General features: G+C 36.3%; 1 protein-coding gene across 4 annotated transcripts in view; it reads left to right on the top strand.

Annotated features, from left to right (window-relative positions):
• Positions 1–22,716, top strand: part of KDM4C (lysine demethylase 4C) — a 359,368-nt gene that overhangs the window by 180,575 nt on the left and 156,077 nt on the right. For all 4 annotated transcript variants that reach the window (XR_010382646.1, XM_064490230.1, XM_064490229.1 and 1 more), the window contains exon 9: positions 21,903–22,096. Coding sequence is in view for 3 of the 4 variants with exons in the window: in XM_064490230.1 (XP_064346300.1) it covers positions 21,903–22,096 (194 nt within the window). In the remaining variant the exon portion in view is untranslated. The remainder of the gene's footprint in view (positions 1–21,902; positions 22,097–22,716) is intronic.

Raw genomic sequence — 22,716 nt, 5'->3', positions numbered from 1 at the left:
CTCACATGGTAAAAGCTGGGTAGCTCGCATGAAAAGCTGTTACATGAGGCAAATGTTCTTGGATGTAGAAACGGTTAATGTAATCCTTCCAATCACTGATTTGAGAGGACATCTGGTTCAAGTCCCCAAGAGGTCCCTGTCAGGTCAGGAACTTCCCCGTGTCACATGGTGAAACTGAAATCTCAGCCAGTGTGTCTTCCCCCAAAGCCTCTCTGCTCCAGGGCAGAACTGCAGACCTGCCCTTTTCACATTACGCCTCCTCTCTCATTCCACAACCTCTCTGAGGCAGTAGAAGGAAGAAACAATGGCAGGAGGTATTTAAAGAGTGTCATATGCAGAAAGATGGTTTAAAATTCACACTGACACAAATTTTCACACACACACACATCTGTTCATGCCATACTTGAGGGCCTACCTCGTGCCTGGCTGCAGAGTTAAGCAGAATGTCGCAAGCACTAGACAGATGGGCCCTGTCCTCAAGTAGTTTAGACCAGTGCAGGGTTTCTTCACCTTAGCGCTGTTGTCATTTTCAGCAGCGTCCTGCCCTCTTCACAATGGATGCCAGTAGTAGCTTCCAGTTGTGACAACCAGAAATGTCTCCAGGCATTCTCAGAGACCTCCTGGGGGTCAGGAGTGGAGGTTGGGTGGAAATGCCTGCAGTTGAGGACTGGGCTTGTGGGCACTACTGGTGTGGAAGACAAGCACACAGGAAAATAAGTACTTATAAGTCCTAATAAGTTTAGAATGGGCTAAACACAAGCCAAGGAGTGAGTGGTGTGGGAGAAAATGGGGAGAGGTGGCTTCCAGGAGTGCTTTGAAATACAGTCCTCCTCCCAGGCTAATACTTAACCACAACGCAGTGCATCTTGAATAGCTATGCAAGTTTGTTTATATTATGTCAGAATTGTGACTTTTCAAGCATTAAAAAATTTTTGTCTACCAAAGGAGGTATCTAAAATTCTTTTTTAATAGAAGTTTAATATTGCTAGTGCTGAATAGCCAGGGATATCAAAGGATGGCTTTACAATTTTCGAGTGATACTTACCTAGTACAGTCCTGCCTTCAAGTAGTTCCATGTGTGCAACAGTGAACAGGGCCTGATGAATTGAAGGCCCTGTACAAGCACAGACAGAAGAATCAGGTGGTTTGCTTATAAGTTTAGCACATGGTATTTATTATTACTGACTTACTAAGCCTAACTCCTGAAATGTATCTACCTACTTTCCATCAGAGATAAAAGTGACTGTACAAACTCTCAAAAATAGTTCATAAAGTTCCTTTTTTTGTGTAGGAAGAAACTTTTATGTAAAGTTTAGTGTAGAAAGTCACATTTCAACTATCTCTCATCAGAAGGAACGTAGCATTTATAGATAGCATAATTCATTGGTAATTCATAAACTGTCTTTTCATATTACCTTATCTTAAACTGTAACTTAAGTTAAAAATTATAGTAGTAAATGTTTATTCTTAGAATTCAAACTCGTGATTGTAACGTGCAAAGTAAGGGTCTGTGACTCCCTCAAAAACAAAAACTAGTAAACCTCTTTGGTGGTTTTTAACAGTGTTATTTTCTGTAATCTCTTCACTACCGTAGTTATTTTCTCATGTAATTGCTTTTCCTACACAGAAATTGCCATCATTTCATGTTCTTTCCTCTACTGGACCATGATGTTTTAAGGATGTTGTTAATGCAGTTTCTGTGCACCACTGAGTGTGTGCATTAATCAGAGACTATGAAATACTTGTTCTCTCAGGTTCATTGATAAATCGTTATAAATTGTAACCCAGCTACTGGCTAGGTTATGTTTGCTAACATCCACCCTGTTATGTACCTATGTCTCAGAGGTAGGGAAATGCGGAGTCATGGTGGGATACATGATGAGCACAGGTGGTTCCATGGGATATGACTTTGAAGAAAATGAAATAAATTGATTGATTGATAAAAGCAAGAAGGGACTGATGATGACTGAATGTCTTTCTAGCCAGTAAAAACTCAGCTGCGTCAGCATCAGCATCCTCAATGAAAGGTGCTTACATCATAGCATAAGCTCCCTTCTTATGTTTGCTCTGGTTGGCATGGTTACTGACCAAACGTGGGTCCACTCGCCCCTCCTAGCACAGTAAAACCAATCTACTGACACCAGGTTGTTGTGAAGGAAAATACAGCATTTATTGTTCGGCGCCAAGCAAGGAGTCCAGATAGCTGATGCTCAAAAGGCCTGAACTCCCTGATGGCTTTCAGGGATAGGTCTTTAAAGACAGGATGAGGGAGCAGGGATGTGGGATACGTGATCGTTCTACTGGTTGGTTGGTGGTGAGGTGATCCGGAGTCAACATCATCATCATTCTGGTTCCAGCCGGTCTGGGGACTTAGTGCTTGTAGTCGGCATACAGTTAACTTCTGCCTGGTGGAGGTTTCATTCTTGGCAAAACACCTCAAAGGACATGGCTCAGAGTATTATCTCTAGCCTGTGAGGAGAAACTAAAGGTCCTTGACTTTGTTTAATGGCTAAGCTATCATTATTTTGTCTTACTTGACTGTTTTCCTTTGTTTCTGCATTTTCTCACTTCTCTGATTAAATTTATTCTTTGAAACTCAGTGAAGGCCTAGGATACTGAAGTTTTTCTGCAAACAAGTGGCAGGTGTGAAGGACATGAGATGGGGAGGGAAGGCTGTCCTGGAAATGCCTCATAGGGTCCTGCTCGGTTATAGCAGTAGCTGAAGAAAAACTTACACCTAATGCATTTGAAGGCCAGATGTCGATAACCCAGTTTTTTCCAGACTGACCTTTGGACACCGAATCCATTAATGTTTAGATGAGTTAAGGATAATTGAGATTTTCACATTCTGTGGTCATCACATAGTTAGGCCTTATGAAAGCAACACTTGCAGTTTCTTTTTTAAACAAAATATGCACAATGATTATTTTAATTGGTTTGGTTTTACTAAAGGAAAAAGATATACTATAAATGCTTTTAGCTTTTACATTTTTACATAATAAATCTTCTGTAGTCAACATGGGAGATCCAGTAAAATAAGTTGCTTATTTCTTTGTTCCATTAAAGGAGGAAAAAAGACATCCATCAGCTTAAATGGCTGCTGCAGCCCTGGCATAGATTTGTTTGTTTCTATTTCAGTGAATACTCTGGGCATTAGGATCATCATATGTAAAAAGCAATAGGTAGCATGAAAACTTTAACTTATCTATTTCTTCTTAAAATCTCGTATAATATTTTCATGACTGAAAAGAAGACCTCAGCATCAAGAATCAGCTACCGACATCCCCCATAATTCACTAGACATGCACGACAGTTGCAGAGCTGAAATGTGAAATCCCAGACCTTTAAAATATTTTACAAGATACTTTCTTTCCATAGCCTTTAATGGACATTGTTTTCATAGAATTGTCTTAAAATTAATTAGTAATGAATTGCAGAACCCGGCTGCCTGGGTTTGAATCATGGCTTTACTGAAGACATTGGGCAAACTACTTAACCTTTCTGTGCACTGGTTTTCTCATTAGTTAAATGGGCATAATAAGCACACCAGCCTCCTAGGGTTGAATTAGTACATGTAATGTGCTTAGAACCATGCCTGGCAATTTGTACGTGCACTATGCAAGTGACAGATAAGTAAATACTTTTTTTTTTAGTGTTAATAATTTATTGTTGAAAATATATCCAAGGACACATTTATTTCATTCAATTTATTAATTCATGCAAAAAGTACTTATTGACCCCCTTGATTGAAAGTTGCAGTGATGAGCTAGATAAGCATGAACTTTGTCCTCTCGCAGGCAAGGCTTAGAGGCTGACATTTATAAAATAATTACACAGCTAATTACTTAATTATGATGTTATTTGTGCCACACATTCAGGGCGCTGAGTTATTTGCAGTAGGGGGAACCGGCCTAGTCTGTATGCATTTAAGGTGAAATATGAAGGATGTTAGCTAGATAAGTATGCTTGGTTATAGGAAGAGAATGAGAGGTTTCCAGTAGAGGCTGCAGAACATAGGAAGATGAGTCATGTAGTGTAGGAATAATGGTGGAGAAAAATGACAACACCAGAGTTGATGGTGTTGTTTTTATTGTTTTTTAAATTCATAAGATCTGCTCTTTCCCCTGTTATGTGCCCTGTTGTCTGTCCTCCTGCACATTCTTCCAGAGCAGCAACCCTGTTTCCACCTCAGTCTTCCTCACGAGCTCAAACCACCCCCACTGGCCACCCCCAAGCAGCCTGTGCATTCTTGTACTACTTGATGGTGCTTCCATCTTTTTTTATCCTACTTTTTCTTGCCATCACCTTTTCAACTATTCCTAGGTCAACTGTTCCTCAATGTTTGAAAAATGGGTAAAAAGAAGCTTCTTTTGAAACTAATAATTTAGACTATTTGGACACTAAAAACATAACTGTTGATATTTTATTGACTAAGGAATTCTTGCTTATTTTTGCTTATGACCTAAGAAATATTCTAGTTCAGAATTTTTTTCTGATCATCAAAGGACTAGCTTAAGTTAACTTCTGCCTGTATTATTCAACTAAATAGTCTTTTTATATTTATCCATATTTTAAAAATCTTTTGATCCCTGTTTCTTGAATGCCAAATCTTAGAAAAATGGGAGTTCCTAAGAGGCTTCTTCTGTGGTTTCTTTCTCCACTACTACATTTTGGGAGTTAATCTCATTTTAATGAGAATCATTATTAGTAGGAAATAAAAGGGAAAGGTGGTTCTGGATAAGCATAAGAATATGTAAACTTAAATTAGGCAGTTTTCAGGGATATACCTAAAACCACACATCTATTTTAAATTCTTTAATATAGATATATATTAGGGCTGAACTATGGTAAGGTGAGGGTACTTGATAAGCAAGCAGCATTTATCTCCAGAACACAAGTGTATTTGCAGGTTTCTCCAGAACCAATAGGATGTATATATGTAAAGAGATTTATTATAAGCAATCGGCTCTAATTATGGAGGCTGTGGAGTCCTACGATCTGTAATTGGCAAGGAATAGATGATGTTTTAGTTCTAGTGTGGAGACAGGACAGAACCCTTGTCCCAGCTCAGTCAATCAGGCAGAAGGAGTTCCGTCTTGTGCCTGATCTGGTCAGACTTTCTGTTTTATTCAGGCCTTCACCTGATTGGATGGGACCTTCACATTAGAGAGAGCAGTCTGCTTTATTCATTGTAGTGATTGACATGGTCATTTCATCTAGAAACACCTTTGCACACACACCCACAATAATGTTTGATCAAATGCCTGGGCACCCTATGGTCAAGGTGACACGTAAAGGTAGCTATCACAACAAATTTGGTTTAACATTAAAAAATCAAGTCAGTTTAATCTACCATATTGACAGAATAAAGGAGAAAAACCATATGATCACTTTAATAAATGTAGAAAAAGAAACACTCATTTCAGATTAAAAACTCTTGGAGGAAATTTATAAGTGTAAGTAATCTACAATGTAAGTTAAGTAAGTGTAAGAAATCTACAATGAACATTATATGACATGGTGAGATATCACATGGTTCCTCCCTAAGGTTTGGAGCAAAATGAGAATTTTCATTCTCACCACTTCTGTTTGTTATTTCCTAAAGGGCATGAAGATAAAAAAGAAGTAAAACTGTCCCTATTTGTAGATAGTATGATTGTTTATAAAGACTATATCTAACATGTGGATCTAGATCTTCTTCAGTAGAAGAGAAGAGAAGAGAGAACCCAAAATAGACCCACACTAATTTGGCACTTAATTTTTGTCAGTGGCACCAAAGTGATCCAGTGGGAAAAAAGGAGTCTTCAATATTTGTGAAAAAAAAGATCCTTGAATCCCGCCACATACAACTACTAATTCAAGGTGAATCCAAACCTGAAAGAGAAAACCGAAATACGAACTTTTGGAAGAAAATATAGGAAAATATCTTTATAGCTTGGAGATAGAAAGGGGTTTCTTAAATCATGGAAAGCAATAATTACAGCAGAAAAATATTGATAAGTTAGACTTCATTAAAGACTTCTCATTAAAAGACATCATTAAAAAGAGCCAAATTAGGAGAAAACTTTGCAAAACATGTATCTGATAAACAACTGGTATCTGGAACATATAGAGGACTCAAACACCTCGATAAAACAGCAAAAATATCTCAAAAAGTGGGCCAAAAATTTAACAGACTCTTCACAAAGGAAGATGTGAAAAATCATAACGTATTCACATAAAGACTTGCACATGACTGTACAGGTGTTCCCAGTAGTTTTTTTCATAATAGGGGCTTGGTTGCAAAGTTGTTGGGGAGACTGGAAGAGTAAAAGGCTGTGTAGAGAAGATGGTGTAACCTGAGCTTTGGAACAGCAGGGAGATTCATGCCCCTGCGTTCCTCAGCCTTGGCCTGAGGTTGCCCCTTCTCCAGCAGCCTGATGCTGGAATCTCTTCTTTCTTTATTCTGCCTTCTAATCTCTCCAAGCCTGCTTCACGTCAGAACCAAATCAGAACCCCTTTTTTCGTGGAACAGCTCCATGCAGTGGAGTTCAGGAGGACGGGGCTGGTGCTGATTATCAGCACTCTGTATCCTCTACTGTCAATATATTGTCCGTTTTTAGGAGCACTGATATTGATGCCAAAAAGATACAGGCTCAGGTCTTCACTCCACCACTTGTTTAATTCATGACCTTTGGCTAATTATAGATTCTTTGTATCCTATATTAGTAAACAGGGATATTAATAGTTTCTCATAGGAATGTGAACGTTAAGTGAGATAATGCAGGCACCAAAATGCTTTACGTTTATCACCGTGCCTGGTATATACTTAGCACCTAGTAAGTGATGTGTGCTGCTGGAACCATCAGCTTGATTTCCTTTTCATTACAATCAATTCAAACCTTTTTAAAAGTAAGAACTGGTATTTAAGATATCAGTTCCTCTGTCTTATACTTAAGAAGATAGGAGACTAGACATAGATGAAAAAAATACCTCTCTCGGTGAAACAGTTCTTCATGCTGCACCCCCTGTAGGAATTTCATGTTCTGCTCAGTCAGGCCTTCTCAGAGGCAGGACTTCTGATCTGTGATAGACAAGATTCTTGGATGTTGCTGCTGCCAAGTAATAATTAAGTTAAACTGCTCCATAAAAAAATACAAAAGGAAAGTAAAGTAGTTGAATGTTAAAAAAAAAAAAAAAAAAGAAAAAAGAAAAAAATACACGTTTACTTTGAACTGCTGGAAGTCCAGAGTAAATGTTCTTTTTTAAACTTGGAATTCCAATAACCTTTGTAGTTCGATGCCAATAACTTAATATTATCTTCTGATATATATAACTCATTTTCAGGCACTTAGTAGTTTCTATATCTTTGTGGTTACAGGTTGCCATCTTTCTGACATTTTATTATTAAAATCAGTATTTAGATCTGAGTAGTAAAGTGAGATGGTATTTTAGATTAGGCTTTTAAAATAATGTATTTTACATTGGGTGTTTAAAAATTTAATGTCTGTTCTGGGACAGTGGAATACGTGACTTCTGTAGGTTTAATAATTGCTATTATTAATAATAGCTTAATTGCTATTTTGATGTTTCTCTCTTGATGCTATAGAGACAAAAATGACTTGGCTTCCAGGTGGCTGTTAAAACCAGTTAAGAGTTTAAATGCCGGTCACAGCACACCCAGTGCTCTGCCTTACTCTCCCCTCTGACTGGGTCTCTCCGACTCCATGAGGAAGGTTTTTCCATTTTGATTTAATGCAGCACTGCTACAGCCTGTGTTTGTTTACTAGTACATATAGAACATTCCTGGTTTTTTATTTCTTGACAGTTGATGGATTGTAATAGGCAGCCACATCTGAGGAAATAAGTGAAACTTCAACCCTGTAATAATTACTTATTACACATATTGATAAATAATCCTCACTCTGATTATTGTGTAAGCTAGCTGTACAGATGGGGGAGGTGCTTTTTTGGCACCAGAAATATGGTTCGATGGAATTGTTTTAAAGTGGTTTTTACTATGTGGCAGAATTTGAGGCTGATACTGGCTATGTTTATGATTATTTTCTGGACTCAGTCCAGTTTGGATTTAAATGTATTAAAAATACATGTGAATATGAGGAAATGTAGGTCATTAAAATTGCATTTATTATGTAGCCTTTTTCTTTGAGAACATTTGGACTGATTAATGAGTTTCTGTAGAGTGAAAGTAGAGCACATCCTACCAATTGGCTTTCTAGATTTTATCAGTGGACCCGTTGCCTCTAGGGTAGTAGAGGACTTCTGATGTCCAGAGCTTCTTAATCACCATTACAACAATGACAATTCTACATGTAATTTGAATTAACCAAATTCTTCAAGAGTGGACATAGAGTTAGAAATCTGAGTTGTAGTTTGTAGCTGTGTGGCATTTGATGGACAAAAAAAGTGTTCCTTAACATTTATGACATGTTTCCATTAATTAAGGCATTCTCTCTGTATTTGCTAATGAAATACTTTGAGGTCTTCTAATCAAAAGTTCTACATAATGATCAAGTAATTCAAGTTTTAAATAAATTTATGTATATAGAAATGAAGCAAGTAAGTAATTCAGATATAGTGAGGTCAGCATTAGATTTTCATTTTCACATTTGTCTTGCTTCTTATATGACTGGCAATATTCCAGTGTGTGGAGATCATTCAGCTGGTACTTCTGGAGCACATACTATATGCTGGTGATGGATATACAGCTGGAAACAGATCCTAGCCCTGTCCTCATGGAACGGAGTATTCTAGGGCAGGAAACAGACCAAACCAAACCAACATACAAACATGATTAAAATTGTTGTAAGTGATGTGAAGGAAAAGAAAGGTGCTAGGAAATGAAACACTTTTTGTTTGAGATAAATATAGAGAAATCAAGAGTGAGAGAGAAACTTCCTCACTTAAGAAAGTGATCCATCTATTTATGGATGTTTCCACTCCAAGTGTGGGCTTTAGTCCATGCAGCCTCTTCATGCTATGCCCTCTTCTAGCTGTACCACCACCTCTGTCCCCTCATTGCTCACCCCAAAATCGGATTTAAGGAACTAGAGTTGTCTCTCACATACATATATATATATGTGCATTTTAGGTAGATACACCTATATGTATATATTACGTATGTGGTCTTGTGTATAACTGTTTTCTCCACTTACTGGTAATGCTTTTCCATATCATTAAATATTCTACCATGAGTTTTTAAAGGAATATCCTTTTATTTCTAGAAAAAATTTCCCCCAATTTTTTAGATCTTTGATAAACATTGCTGAGATGAACATTCTTAAACATAAACTGGTATATTAAGTAATAATGATTTCCTTAGTAGAAGTTCCCAGTTGTTACGTTACAGATCACAGACTATTTATATTTTAAAAGATTTATTACATATTTAAAAAGTCTATTATGTGTTCCTAAGTTATTGGCATGATTTATTCTTAACAGGTTACAAGTTGGTTTAATGCAGCTTCATTTTTGCTATTTTTGAGTCTGAAGTCAAGCAACTAATAGGAACAGTCATGGAAATTAGCTCTGTATGTTGCATCCTTGTTGGCCTTAAAATGACTTACGTCCTGTTTTTCTCATCTTAATTTCTTAGAATAAAAATGAATCCTCTTATAAGAAATGTTTTTCCATAGACTTCCTTATTAATGGTGTTCTAAATTTAGCCAGAGAGAAATTGAAGAAACACTTAAAAATCCATTGTGTGTTTTTCTATCTTCTCTTTGTTTTCCTGCTGGTTCATGTTGAGTATATCCACTTTCTCCCCCCTGCTTTAAATCTTTTCACAAAATTAATAACAGAGAAAAGATAATAGCAGTGCCAGACGTATTCTCATGCTTGAGTGGGAACACAAGAATTGCCAGAAAAAATGAATCTGAGATGCTGAATTATTTACTTATAGTACTGTGTGGTTTTTTAAGGAAGTGTTGCTGAAAAAGTATCTGTTATCAGTCAATTTAAAAAATTTTATTTCCAACAAAATTATTTATTTTCCTTTTATTATTTAATGTTAAATTTCTGACCATATGGTTAACATTAGAAAGCCTGAAATAAATTATATTCTTCCTAAAGGCATTAATTTTTTGGTCTAGTTAGATCTTATCAGGTTGTTTCCTGTTTGAGAATGTGCCAGAGAGTTTTTAGATGGCAAGAGACATGTGATCAGAGTGCACTGAGTGTCGAATATTGTTTATGACATGACTGTTAAATAAATAAAGGTTTCATTTTCCCTAAAATGTATTAAAAGTTCAGTATAACATACAGGATTTAAAAATATGGTAACCTAGAATTTATTTGAAAAGTAACAAGTTATGTTTCTCCCAAACAGAAGCATCCTTGGTATATATAGTCAGCTCTCCAAATCCTTGGGTTCTGCATCCATGGGTTTAACTGTTGATTGAAAATATTAGGGAAAAAAATCCAGAAAGTTCCAAAAAGTAGAACTTGAATTTGCCGCCCTCTTTGACAGCTCTTTATGTAGCATTTTCATTGTATTTATGATTATTCCCGGGGCATCTATGTTGTGTTAGGTATTACAAGTATTCTACAGATAATTTAAAGTATGTGGCAGGGTATACATTAGTTAAATGCAAATACTACACCATTTTATACAAGAGGCTTGAGCATCTGCAGATTTTGGTATCTGAGGGCAGTCCTGGAAGCAATCCCCCATGGATCCCGAACTTCTGTTCTAGGGGTTGCATCATGCATACGTTACCATTTTGTTAATTTTTCCCCTCATTTGTTCCTCCCTCTTCCCCTTTAGAAAAACTATTTCTTTACTAACAGTATTTGCTACATTGATATTTGTGTTTGAACTGTGCAAAAAAGATGGAAGAGGGTTCGAGGATGTTGCCTTCATCTCCAATTCCGCAGAAGTGAAGAGGTGAACATCACACATTTCTATTGTGAAACCTAAGGGATGGCTAGTTCTGTGTTCAGCCCCTTGAATTACTTGGCATGTTCCTATGTACTTAGTGGATGCTCAGTGAATTGGAAATTGAAAATCCCAGAGATGCTGGTAGGTAAGATACTGAGTTGCATCTCTGGAACCTTTGTTTCCCATTCACTATCCTTGTGTCATCCAGCAAGTTATTTAGTGGTTTTGTGCCTCATTTTCTCATCTATGAATTCTGATGATTGGGGCATATGATTTATTTCCTAAGGTTCATTCCAAGTGAAGGATGAACTTCTATTTGTGTCCAATTAATCATTACAGAATATCAGAGAGACTCTCAAAAGTCAATATATCTGAGCATCATAGGAAAAAGATTATATGTTGTATACTTGTATGCCATTTCTGTCAGCCCTCTCATACATGATCTTCTAGACTCTTAGGATCAAATATTTATATTCATAAAACACTTAGACTCCCCCAAATTCTGCAGAGCCCTATTTTTATCTGATCTTGCCCAACTTTATCACCCATATAAAATGTGACATGCAACACATGAATTCAGAACAAAATAACTTCATCTGTTCCCCAGTACTAAAGAGTTTAGTTTCATGCTGTGTTTTACATGGCACTGTGGGAGTGGGTTGTATAATATCTGTAACTCTGAAGTTCCATAACCTTTCTATCAGATATTCAGATAAGTGTTGAGAAGCAGAAATTCTAAAAATAATTCCTACAGAATTTTTTAGAGACCCCTGGAGCAAGCTATTTGAATCCATTCCCCTTCTTTTTGCATAGTTTTTCTTTGTCTGTTTGAGCAGTGTTCCCATGGGTCAGAAAGATAGAGTTTCTAGTCCCATACTTTAAATTGCTTTATAATTGCCTTACTTTATAAGGGAGACATATCCTGGCATGGTGAAGCCTGAAAATATTCGGAAGAAATTAATCTGAACCTATTAAAAGTAGGGGAGCAGAGGAAAGATATTTTGGAAAGTTGTTAGCTAGACTGGATAGACTCTGTCAACACAGCATGATGTCAGCATAAAAAGCAAAAATAATGAGACCCAGGCATTTGTTCTTAACTACAATTTTAACTTGGTTATGGGTCATAGAAAAACAAGTTTGGAGTATAAAAATATTGCCCACATTTAAATTAAAAACCATTTAAAATATGTTCAATTAAATATGGTTTGTTTTTGAAATGTCCACAGAGGAATGGTTAAGAGTATGGGCATTGTTCTGGATTTGAATCTGGTAAGGACTATATTAGTTAGCGGTGTGACCTTGGGCAAATTAACTTAAATTCTCTGAGCCTGTTTCTTCATATGTTTAAAAAAGTTTACTTATTAAAAAAAGTATTTTTAAGGGCCTCTAATTCACTAGACACCTAGAGTGTACTTCTCAGAAAGATAGACACAGTATATACTTTCATGGTTTAAGATAGAATGGAAAGGGAAGGCCAGATATAGCAAAAGTATCTAAAAACAATTCACAATGATGATTTATTCAAATGAGAACAAGAAATTTAGTTCTGGTGTAATATTTTCTTTTTATGACTATGATTATCTTTTTGGCCGTTAGTGGTCTTTTAAAGCTACTTCTTCATTTCTCTGAGAACAGAACATTTAGAAATTTTCTCTAAGTGTGTATTCTTGGATACCCAGAGCCTTTAAATGTTTTGTGCACCTTGACAACACCAGGGTTATGTGAGCTCTGCAGAGTGGTCTCGGGGAAAACACGGGATGTTTAGGCCTCCTGAAGAACTTGCTTCATTAATGGATATAAGGACAAAGGAAATGGCCTTTGCACTCTTTATATACTGACTTTGTTGATTAATATTGATCTTAGAATTGTATTTCTTTTCTCTTCCTGCTCAGTCAGTATAAATGTAATTACACAGTTTGTTTTCATGTGATCTGGTGAAAGAGCCTGTTACTTGTCTTTGACTAATATTATATGAAATGTAACCAGGAAATCAAAGTGCTGTTCAGATATTATTTTTCACTTTAATTAGTTCCAAATATTTAAAAACTTTCTTTCTTATATTAAAATAATACTCATGAATTATTAAGGTAATTATAATAATTTCCTCCCAAAATTATTTGTGAAGAGGGTACATGTACATCAATGACTGAATAGGTACACAGGTGAAATAAGTCAGCGTTGTAATGGATATTACGTGGGACTAAGGGGAGAAGGGGGTGTACAGTGATGGGTGCCTCAGTGTGTTCCTTAGGTAGAAACTGGTAGGAAATGGGGCATTTTCTTTTCTACTCTTACCTTAATTTCATGCACTTTTTAAATATCTTTTGGTTAGTTATTTGAAGAATCACATGGCTCTACCATCTTTGAAAATCAGTTCTGTAGAAAGAAGTATTTGAGTCCAGACTGAAATGTTATGACATTACATTGCTTTACAACAGTGTTTTAGGTTTACTTTAGTTTTTTGAAGGGAAGAGGGCTGGAGGGATCATAATCATAAGCTGGGATCATAAAAATAATCACATTTAAAGAGCTCATCAGATCAAATACATTTATATATTTCATAATTTTTGAGCCTCGGTGAGAGAGCCAGGAAAGCATGTTTACATGAGGGAGCTGACTCAGAGCTCAAGGCTTACCCAGTTTACTCAGCTAGGAAGTAGAAGAACTGTGGTCAGTTCAAGGTTCAACAGGCAGATAGAGCAGTGTGGCTACTGCTTATTAATCATAGTAAACATAGTCATAATCATTAACCTGGTGGAATAACCACAATTGTGGACTTTTTAAATGCCTGGTTTCTTTAGCTCAGTATGGTGTATATTAGATTCACCTCCATTGATTGTACGGATTCTGAATTCCCCCTTTTCTAATGTACACTTCTTAGTTTTGAGCCTGCTAAGAAATACTGGTCTGTTTGGAGTGTCCAAAGAGGAAGAAATTCTGTTCAGATTTGTAACTGCCAATGAGAAGATATTAGAATGAATGGACTACAGAAGTACACTATTCCACTCATGTTTTGGAATTTATTTGAAGTAATTTCAATATAAATAGATTCCTTTACATTTTTACAGTTAATCAGCACATTAAATATTTTTATTAATTTTTTTTAACAAAGCTACTGGGGATTGAACCTAGGACCTTGTGCATACTAAGCACATACTCTACCCCTGAGCTATATCCCCAACTCCTACTTTTATTCATTCTTAATTATATGGTAAACATGTGAAGAACAAAAATTCCTTCAAAAATTTATGTGGCATCTCATCAGGTTAAATACGTCTACAGATAGAATAATTTCTTATCAATAGAGGGTGGCCTCACTGACTGCATAATGCATCCATTTTCTAAAATTGTTTTTATTTATTGTTTCTTAGCAAATGTTAAAATTAGGCCATGTTTCTGTTAAAATAATTGATGGAATTAAATTCCATAAAAATTGAGTGGCTTCTCCATTGGAACATAACGCCAGAAAATATTGATCAGAAATACTATCTTAAAATTTTGAGTGTATTTGTTCAATATTGTTCCCCATTCATATATGAAATGAGAAATAACTAAGCATAAGAGTACCAGAAAAAGTCTGGAATTTTGCAAATTTAATATGAGATAACAGTATGGCAGTTTTCCAGAACTGGGCCTTTCTCTCCTGTAGGTTTGGTATGATACAATGGAAACCCACATCATTTATGTTGATTGAGTGTCTGTTTACATAGTTCTGAGATAAAGATGAATATTCAGGGGTACTAGTAGATTGATAGTAACTTAATTTGTTTTAATGCAAACACATTTACAAGCAGGTTATTTTTTACATGTGGAGAGAACGAAGAGCTTTTAGTCTTCAGACATGACTAAGTTGAAAACAGATAAAAGGTTTAAAGAACAGAAAGGAATGAAAGAGAAGAATAAACAGTAAATTATAGATCAGCTGGTCAAAAAATATGGTTAAGAAAGACTCATCATAGACTTGTCAGCTTAATACCCCATTATGTAGTTCAAGATTTCTCTTGATGCTCTACCCTGAGAATTATCTGAACCTTTTTTTTTAATGAGGTATTTGAACTTCCTAAGTGATAAATTATCTATGTTACTATAGATGATAGTTTGATGGTTTAAAATTTAGTTATATTTCTGGGCTAGTTACTGATTTTGGCTCCAATTGGTTATCACCATCAGTCACATTCTTGGTTAAGTAAGAGGTTGCTATACCTAATACTTTGCAGTATCTTTGTTACTACTTGGAGTAAACAGTAATGAATAATTGTGTCTCATTATTGCGTCTAATAACACATTCTTCTTAATTCTTATTGTCATAGCTAAAGTGTGTTGTTAGATAACAATGAGATGGAGATTGTTTCTTTTCCCTTTGTTCTTTCTTTATGAGATACTCTTTCACAAGGCAACTTGTGACATACAAACTTTGGGACTCTCAAAGCAAATGAATGTGAGTCCATTGATCGGTTGGCATCTTCCCATTTGATACATAGTCCCATATTTTCATAGCTTATATATTTGGAGAGTAAGACAGTTTTGCTATGTGTTGAATAGGAAATGGATGCTTCTTTTTACTGTATTACTGATCTAATGTAATTTGGTTGTGCCTTGAAGATAATTAACCAGTAACCTTCAAAAACAGTAATTTTGTAGGGGTAACTAAATTTTGATAAAAAACAAAACTTTTCCAATTATTGATTTGAATTTTTGAAGGAAATAGGAAATAATATGTTGCTTGTGTTTTTAAAAAATGTGTCATTTTTATTGTTAAGTACAGTTACCATGGTTTTTATTAAGAACTGTATCTTATAGTGTTCTTAGGTTTAAAGACACACTGATTATTTTTCAACAGCAAATAGCAGTATATGCTTCATTGGACACTTAAATATCTTCCAAATAAGATTCTGCCATCATTGGCTCCTCTCCTCTTTTTGATTGTCCTGTTCGGTAAATCTGATTCATCCTATGCATTGGTCCATTTTTATAATTGTTGTGAAATTAATAATTTATAGGAAATTTTAACATCCTCTTTGGGCTATGATAAACTATGGTTGACATTCATTGGAATTTTGTATCTAAAAAAAGGAGAACATTTCCCCCTATATGTACAGAAAATTACTTTTACATTCTGGGATTAAAGTGGATAGTATCTCATGTCCCTTGAAGCTACATACATGTAGCCATCTAGTATCAAGCTCTTATACTGTTAAGAGGCCCTTTTTTGGGGAATGCAATAGAGAAATCACATGAGTCCCCCCACAACTCTCATCTTAATCTACTTTGCAGTATCCTACCTGGCAGGATTCATTTGCATCATGATATTTTCCCTCATAAATGCCTGGTTTCTACTGGGCCTTCAGTTTCTATTGTTTTTTCAAGAGGGGAAGCCAAGGACCCAACCAGGAGCTGGATGTATACCGCACTGGGTCCTCTTAATTATCTCTCAATCCCCTACAAGTCCGTAGTTGCTCTTGATTCTTCAAAACCTCTGTGCTCTTTTGCTTCACTCTTAAGATCATTTGTTAGACACGGTAGCCTGATTCTTATTTCCTCAGTTGCTTCAACTTTCCTAGTAAGGCAAAATTTAATAACACCAGGAACCTCTATTTTCTTGTAGTCAGACCTTAGAGTCTAAAGTCAGACTTCAAGGCAGTTCGTATAAGGCTTATCCTATTTAAAAAATAGACACATAGTAACATTTATAGCAGTCTAAGGGTTTTACAAATACAGAAAATTTAATCCTTGTATCAGCGCTTTGACATAGATACCATTGTTATGCTCAGTTTTTTTAAACAAGGAAACTGAGGCACAGAGAGGTTTAATAACTTGATCAAGGTCACTTGATCAAGCTGGTTAGTGGTGAAACTGGGGTTTGAATCCACATTTTTTAACACGCCACATTATGCTGTATCATGGGTCTTGTAGTTACTTGACAAACTGGTGTCATGCTTTCTTTTCCTCATATTCTAAGGCATTATAATCCCAAATAGAACTTTAAAAGAGTACTGTTATTTTTGCATATTATCTTTTATACTATTGATTAGATAGTAATGTTGGTGGGTTTGTATTGTTGAGAAAAATTTAACATGAATGTATTTTCTCGTTGTTTGAATATTTCTATTAATATGTCTTTAATATATGACAGCATCTTCCTGTACCTCCTATGTATTAGTTTGTTAGGGCTACTGTAACAAATGTTACAGGGGATGTTGGCTCAGTCCTCATCATTGTGATTTGTTCTTGGAGTCATCCTTCTTTAATTTCATCCCATCTCCGTCCCTTTTAGTCCAGACTGGCAACATTTCTGCTGGTATCTCAAAACTTAATTGGTCTTTTGTGCAACTCAGGAGTATTCATTCCATCAGATGACAAGATCATCCACATGTCTTTACTGGATAATCTCATCTCCATTCCTGGCTTCTGCTGAGATGGTTGATTTGATCCATGAATCACACATCTAATCTCATTAGCAATGTTTGTTCAGCCAAACCACTGGCCCAGTCTCCAGGGCACGCTGTGTGGGTAGGCATTCTACCATCTAGGTGGTAGAATTTTCCTTTTAGCTTAGCAATACCTTGCATAGTTCATTTCTTCCCTTTCCTATCTTACACCAAGCAGAAAAGAAAAACAAGGCTGCACATTCCATACTTTCATTCGGAATCTTAGCTCCCTATCCAAGTTTGTCACTTGTAAGTTCTACCTTCCACCCAACAGAAGAATACAGTTCTGCCACTTTTCATAATGGGGGTCACCTTGCCTCCAGTGTCCAGTACCATGCTTTTCATTTCCATCTGAGACCTCACCAGAAGCGCCTTTTAACTTTCATATGTATATAGCAACATTCTGTTCTTCATTTTAAATATATTGTTTGCGATGATAGCTTTCTCTGTTCTTCTCCTCAAAGCCATTTGCACATTTTTTAGGTGTTTGTTACAGCAGTGCTGCACTTTCAAGTTCCAAAAATTTGTATTAGTTTGCTAGGGCTGTATCGGTTTCCTAGGATTGCTGTAACAAAGCCAGAAACTGGATGGCTTAAAGCAACAGAAATTTATTGTCTCAGTTTTGGAGGCTCGAAGTCCAAAATTAAGCTGCCTGCATGTCTGTCCTCCCTCTGAGGTCCTTCCTTGCCTCTTCCTGGTGGTGGAGTTAATCCTTGGTGGCCCTTGCCTTGTAAATGCAGAACTCCAGTCCATGCCTCCATCTTCACAGGGCTCTTTCGCTTGTGTGTCTGTCTCCTCTTTTCTGATAAGGGCACCAGTCCTCTTGGGTGAAGGGCCCACCGTACTCCAGTAGGACCTTATGTAATTACTTGTGCCATAACCCTGTTTCCAGCTAAGGCCTACGTTCTGATGTACTGGGGTTAGCACTTCAATACGCCTTTTAGGGGCTAAGGTGGGGATACAGTTTAACCGGTAACAGCCACTTCAAGTGGCTACTAGGCTTGTTTTCCATTTTAAGCTCTTCTTTCCTTAGTTCCTTCCTAATTATCATTTAATTGCTATAAATAGACTGAAAAGCAGAATAATTTCACACATTTTTGCCTTCAAAGCCTTCCTTATCAGACTTTTGCATATGAAAGCTTTTCTGCACCATAATTAGCTATCCTGTGTGTCACAAAGAAGATATGTTAAAGTAATACTTCAGTTTGGGGTTTTTGTTAAGTATCAATTTATTTTATTAGTCGTATATTGTGGCCGTATGAAATTTCCAATTCTACAATTCAAATGACTAACTTAGTATTTGCTGTTTTAGAAAGTTGCTGATTTTTAAAAACATTTCCATCTTGAAATTCGACTGCTGGTTTTCAGTATAAATAATGGAGAGCATGAATTTGACTTCCTGGGAGGCAGGAACAAATAATCATGGTTCTGTGTAGCAAGTCTCAAGGTAGTGAAATATGGAAGATTTCAGTGCATACAGACTCCTGACAATTCTCTTTAAATTCATACTTAGCATTATATACATTACATATTACATAGTTAATACATATGTTCTTAAAAGAAACAGAAAGACAAGCCATTTATGTCAGTGTTTTGAATTTGTATCCAAAGTAGTCTGCTTGAAAAGACTTAGCTATCATTGATTATTGCTTTTTGTGGTAAGATGTAGTCTGTAAGTTTCTTTATTTCTAAATGGGACTGTTGCTGTCTTCCTTGCCTACTGATAAAGTTAGGTAGCACATTCTATTAAATGGTCTTATTTAATCTTGAGGGGTTTAGATGAGTGTTATCATTTGTCAGTACTAATGAAAGTAGATTTTGTCTGTGCTGTTGAAGTTTACTGCAACTATTTTTGACTCTGATATTTTCCCCTTGTATTATTTTGGGTATTTTGTGACTCTATTTCTGAATATTTAACTTTTGAAGGTAAGACATGTATGTGTGTGTGTGTGTGTGTATATATAAATTTTTTTAAAAATTTATTATTGTATTATTTAGTGACTTTATTTTGGCAGAGGGGAGGTAATTAGATTTGTGTACTTTTAGAGGAGGTACTGAGGATTGAACCAATGTCCTTGTGCATGCTAAGCGTGTGCTCTACCACTTGAGCTATACTCTCCCCTTAAGATGTATATTTTTATATTGAATCAAGCAATCAGGTGAGTGGTGGATCTTACTGTACATATACAAAAGTCAAGGCTTCTAGGAGAGAGGACTGAGAAATTAAAATGTGTAAGATGAAATTCTTCCACTCCATGGAAACTTGTAGTGTCTATATTTTCACTCCTTTTTCTATGAAGCAAATATTAGCAACAATGTGAGAAATTCTCTGCTGATAAGTTAAACTTAATTTCTTCCTTTAGTGAAAGATTGCATCTTAAATAAAAATATCTTAACTTTCTCAGGATCCTCATTTCCCATGTTTCTAAGCCAAGATAATTGTGGTAAAAACGACTTAGAACTCTCTCTGTACAGGCATGCCCCAGAGATATTCTGGGTTCAGATCCAGTCCCCCTCAATAAAGTGGGTCACACAGATTATTTGGTTTCCCAGTGCAGATCAAAGTTATGTCTACACTATACTGTAGTCTGTTATGTGCAGTAACACTGTCTCAAAAACCAATATACATACCTTCATTAGAAAATGCGTTATTGCTAAGAAATGCTAACCGTCATCTGAGCCTTCAACAGATTGTAATCTTTTCGCAATAGTAACATCAAAGATCACTGATCTCAGATCACCATAATAATGAAAATGTTTGAAATACTGTGAGAATTAACAAAATATGGCACAGAGACACTAAGTGAGCAAATGCTGTTGGAAAAATTGATAGACTTGTTTGACGCAGGGTTGCCACAGACCTTCAGTTTGTAAAAAGCACTTTATCTGCAAAGCACAGTAAAGCAAAGTGCAATAAAATGAGGTTTGCCGTACTTGAGTAATAATAGAAAGCAGTGTAGATAAATAGTACTGCAGCCGGAAGAGTAATTGGTACAATTTGCATTCAGTGTTGAGTATGAATTTGGATAGGAGAATGGTGAGCAGGAAGGCACTGTGGTAGGAACAGAAGTACTGAGGTAAGGAAGCACATGGTGACTCTGCTCCTTGGGTTGAAGAGGAATATTCATGCTGTCTTACAATGGGGAAGAAACCTGGAAATCTCACTAGTGGAGTCAAAGCTTAGAGCCCTTGAATGGAGGGCTCAGGAGTTGAGACTTTATTTTAAAGACAGAGCAGAGTATTACACCTTATTGAACACAGAAAGGAAAGATGATGAGATACTTGAAGGAGATTAAAGTGACGAGTGTAAGGATGATTGGGGCTAGGGAGAGACTGAAGGCAGGGAAATTAGCTTTGTTATGCTAAGTTTCAGCATCTGACTTTGAGGTTGGAAGGTTCCTGGTAGAAGGATTCATGCAGGTAGAGGAAGAGCTAATTGGAGATGATGACAGACTGCTTCTCGGGGTGGAAGGGGGAGGGATGAGAAAATGTTGATTGTGAATATGGGAGAGTAGAAGGATTGTCATATCCTTGATAACAACAGAATTTTTGTTTGCAGTTGAAGAAGTTGGTTTTAGGCGTATTGACTGTTAGCTCTTTCCTAAACTTTTTTTCTCTTTTTCCTGAACTTTCAAGTCAAGATTGGAACTCTATGAAAGGACATTTTGGGCTGGAGATTATTAAGAAATTTTTAATTATTTGTGTGGAAATGATAACTGTATTGCCAAAATATTGAGTTATTTCAAGGCTGTTGTTGAGTCAACCAGTCAGTCTGTTGGGATTGTTAAGGTCTGTTAGTTACATCTTTGAGACTATCTCTTTTTGGCTGTTTGAATTATATCTGCCCTGTGGCATGGGGTATTAACCTAGACACAATTTAACCTGTGTGAAGTCCTTAAGGAAACTTGCTTTATAAGGTATGTCTGCTAACTTGTATTCATGAGAATCAAAGTTCTACTGGATTCACAATAATCTTTTCTTTAAACTTCTTACCTTAACACTATTCCTTCCTAGTGGATATGATTGTAGGGGTGATGGGGTGGGTGTTTTATGTGATATGATGTAGAAGAGACTGTTTGCTCCTAACTTTTGGTTACTTTGTGAGAATATATTTGTAAGTAAACATTAATGTGATTAAAAAACGTCTTGGAGAAAATTCATCTTAACCTATTAATTAAATTATTTTAACCATGCATTTATTGGCTACTTTTATTCATAGCCAACCTAAGTTCTCAGTTTTACAAACCTTTCAGTGTTGAGCTCACTGATGCGTTCTGGTGATGGGTGGGTGGCCCTTCTGTTGCAGACCTGCTTTCAAGTGTGCTCTTTCCTTTCAGTTATTCTTGGTACTCAGTTCCCTGTGAACTCTACAGTGTCTTTTAACATCTTATTCTACTGTTTATAGATGTGAATATACAGGTTGTCACCTCCATTCAGAAGAAATTGAGTTTACACTGAATGCTTGAAAATGTAAAACATTATCCTCAATTATGTAGTGACTAAGTATTCCTGTATGGTACATTCAGAGAACAACTCAGTGTGACTTTATGTAGTCAGCGAAATGTTTAAAATACTCCAACCCCATTGTGTTTCAGTGCACCTGCAGGAAAGACATGGTGAAAATTTCAATGGATATCTTCGTGAGGAAATTTCAGCCAGATAGATATCAGCTTTGGAAGCAAGGAAAGGATATATACACCATTGATCACACGAAGCCTACACCAGAATCCACCCCTGAAGTAAAAGCATGGCTGCAGAGGAGGAGGAAAGTAAGAAAAGCATCCAGGAGGTAATGACTCTGCCCCCGCCCCACCCCCGCACCTGGATTTACCCAGTTAAAATGGGTCCTTGAACATAATGTTCTCGAAGACTATTTATTTGCTCTTTTCTGTTTATTCATTATTTATTCATTGTATGTTTAATTAATTTCTTACTGAAAATTTGAGGCAAAATATTTTTGATTCTTTGGAAGTATAATAAGTAAATAGAATATAAGAAGAGATGCATATTGTTCTTGAGAATATTCTTGAAGTTGCAATGCATGAGACATAGAACAATTCTAGAACTTCTAAACCCCTTACACGAATGTATTTAAAGTAATCTTAGGGGTGCTCTCTTCTCCTTATTTTTGTCAACTTCAGTAACTTGATTTCCAACTTTTTCGTTTTGCTACTGCCTTGGATTTTTAATAGTTTTCTTCATTTGTCAAACACCTGGGATATTACTTTTCTCATTGGGATGCCTATATTTTACTGCATTATACACACTGGGTTTTATTCTTTCACGAGATACAAAGTGGAGCATGTGGTGTTTCTGTACCATGGTTGTCTCTGTGTACTTAATCTACATTGCATTTCTGTGGCCACTGCCATTTCAGAAGCCTTTTGGCCTGACATGGTCATCTTGCTG

Source organism: Camelus dromedarius, chromosome 10, assembly GCF_036321535.1.
Source record: "Camelus dromedarius isolate mCamDro1 chromosome 10, mCamDro1.pat, whole genome shotgun sequence".
NCBI classification, from domain to species: domain Eukaryota; kingdom Metazoa; phylum Chordata; class Mammalia; order Artiodactyla; family Camelidae; genus Camelus; species Camelus dromedarius.
The sequence above is the reverse complement of the archived record's forward strand: the minus strand, read 5'-3'. Positions and strand labels throughout refer to the sequence as shown.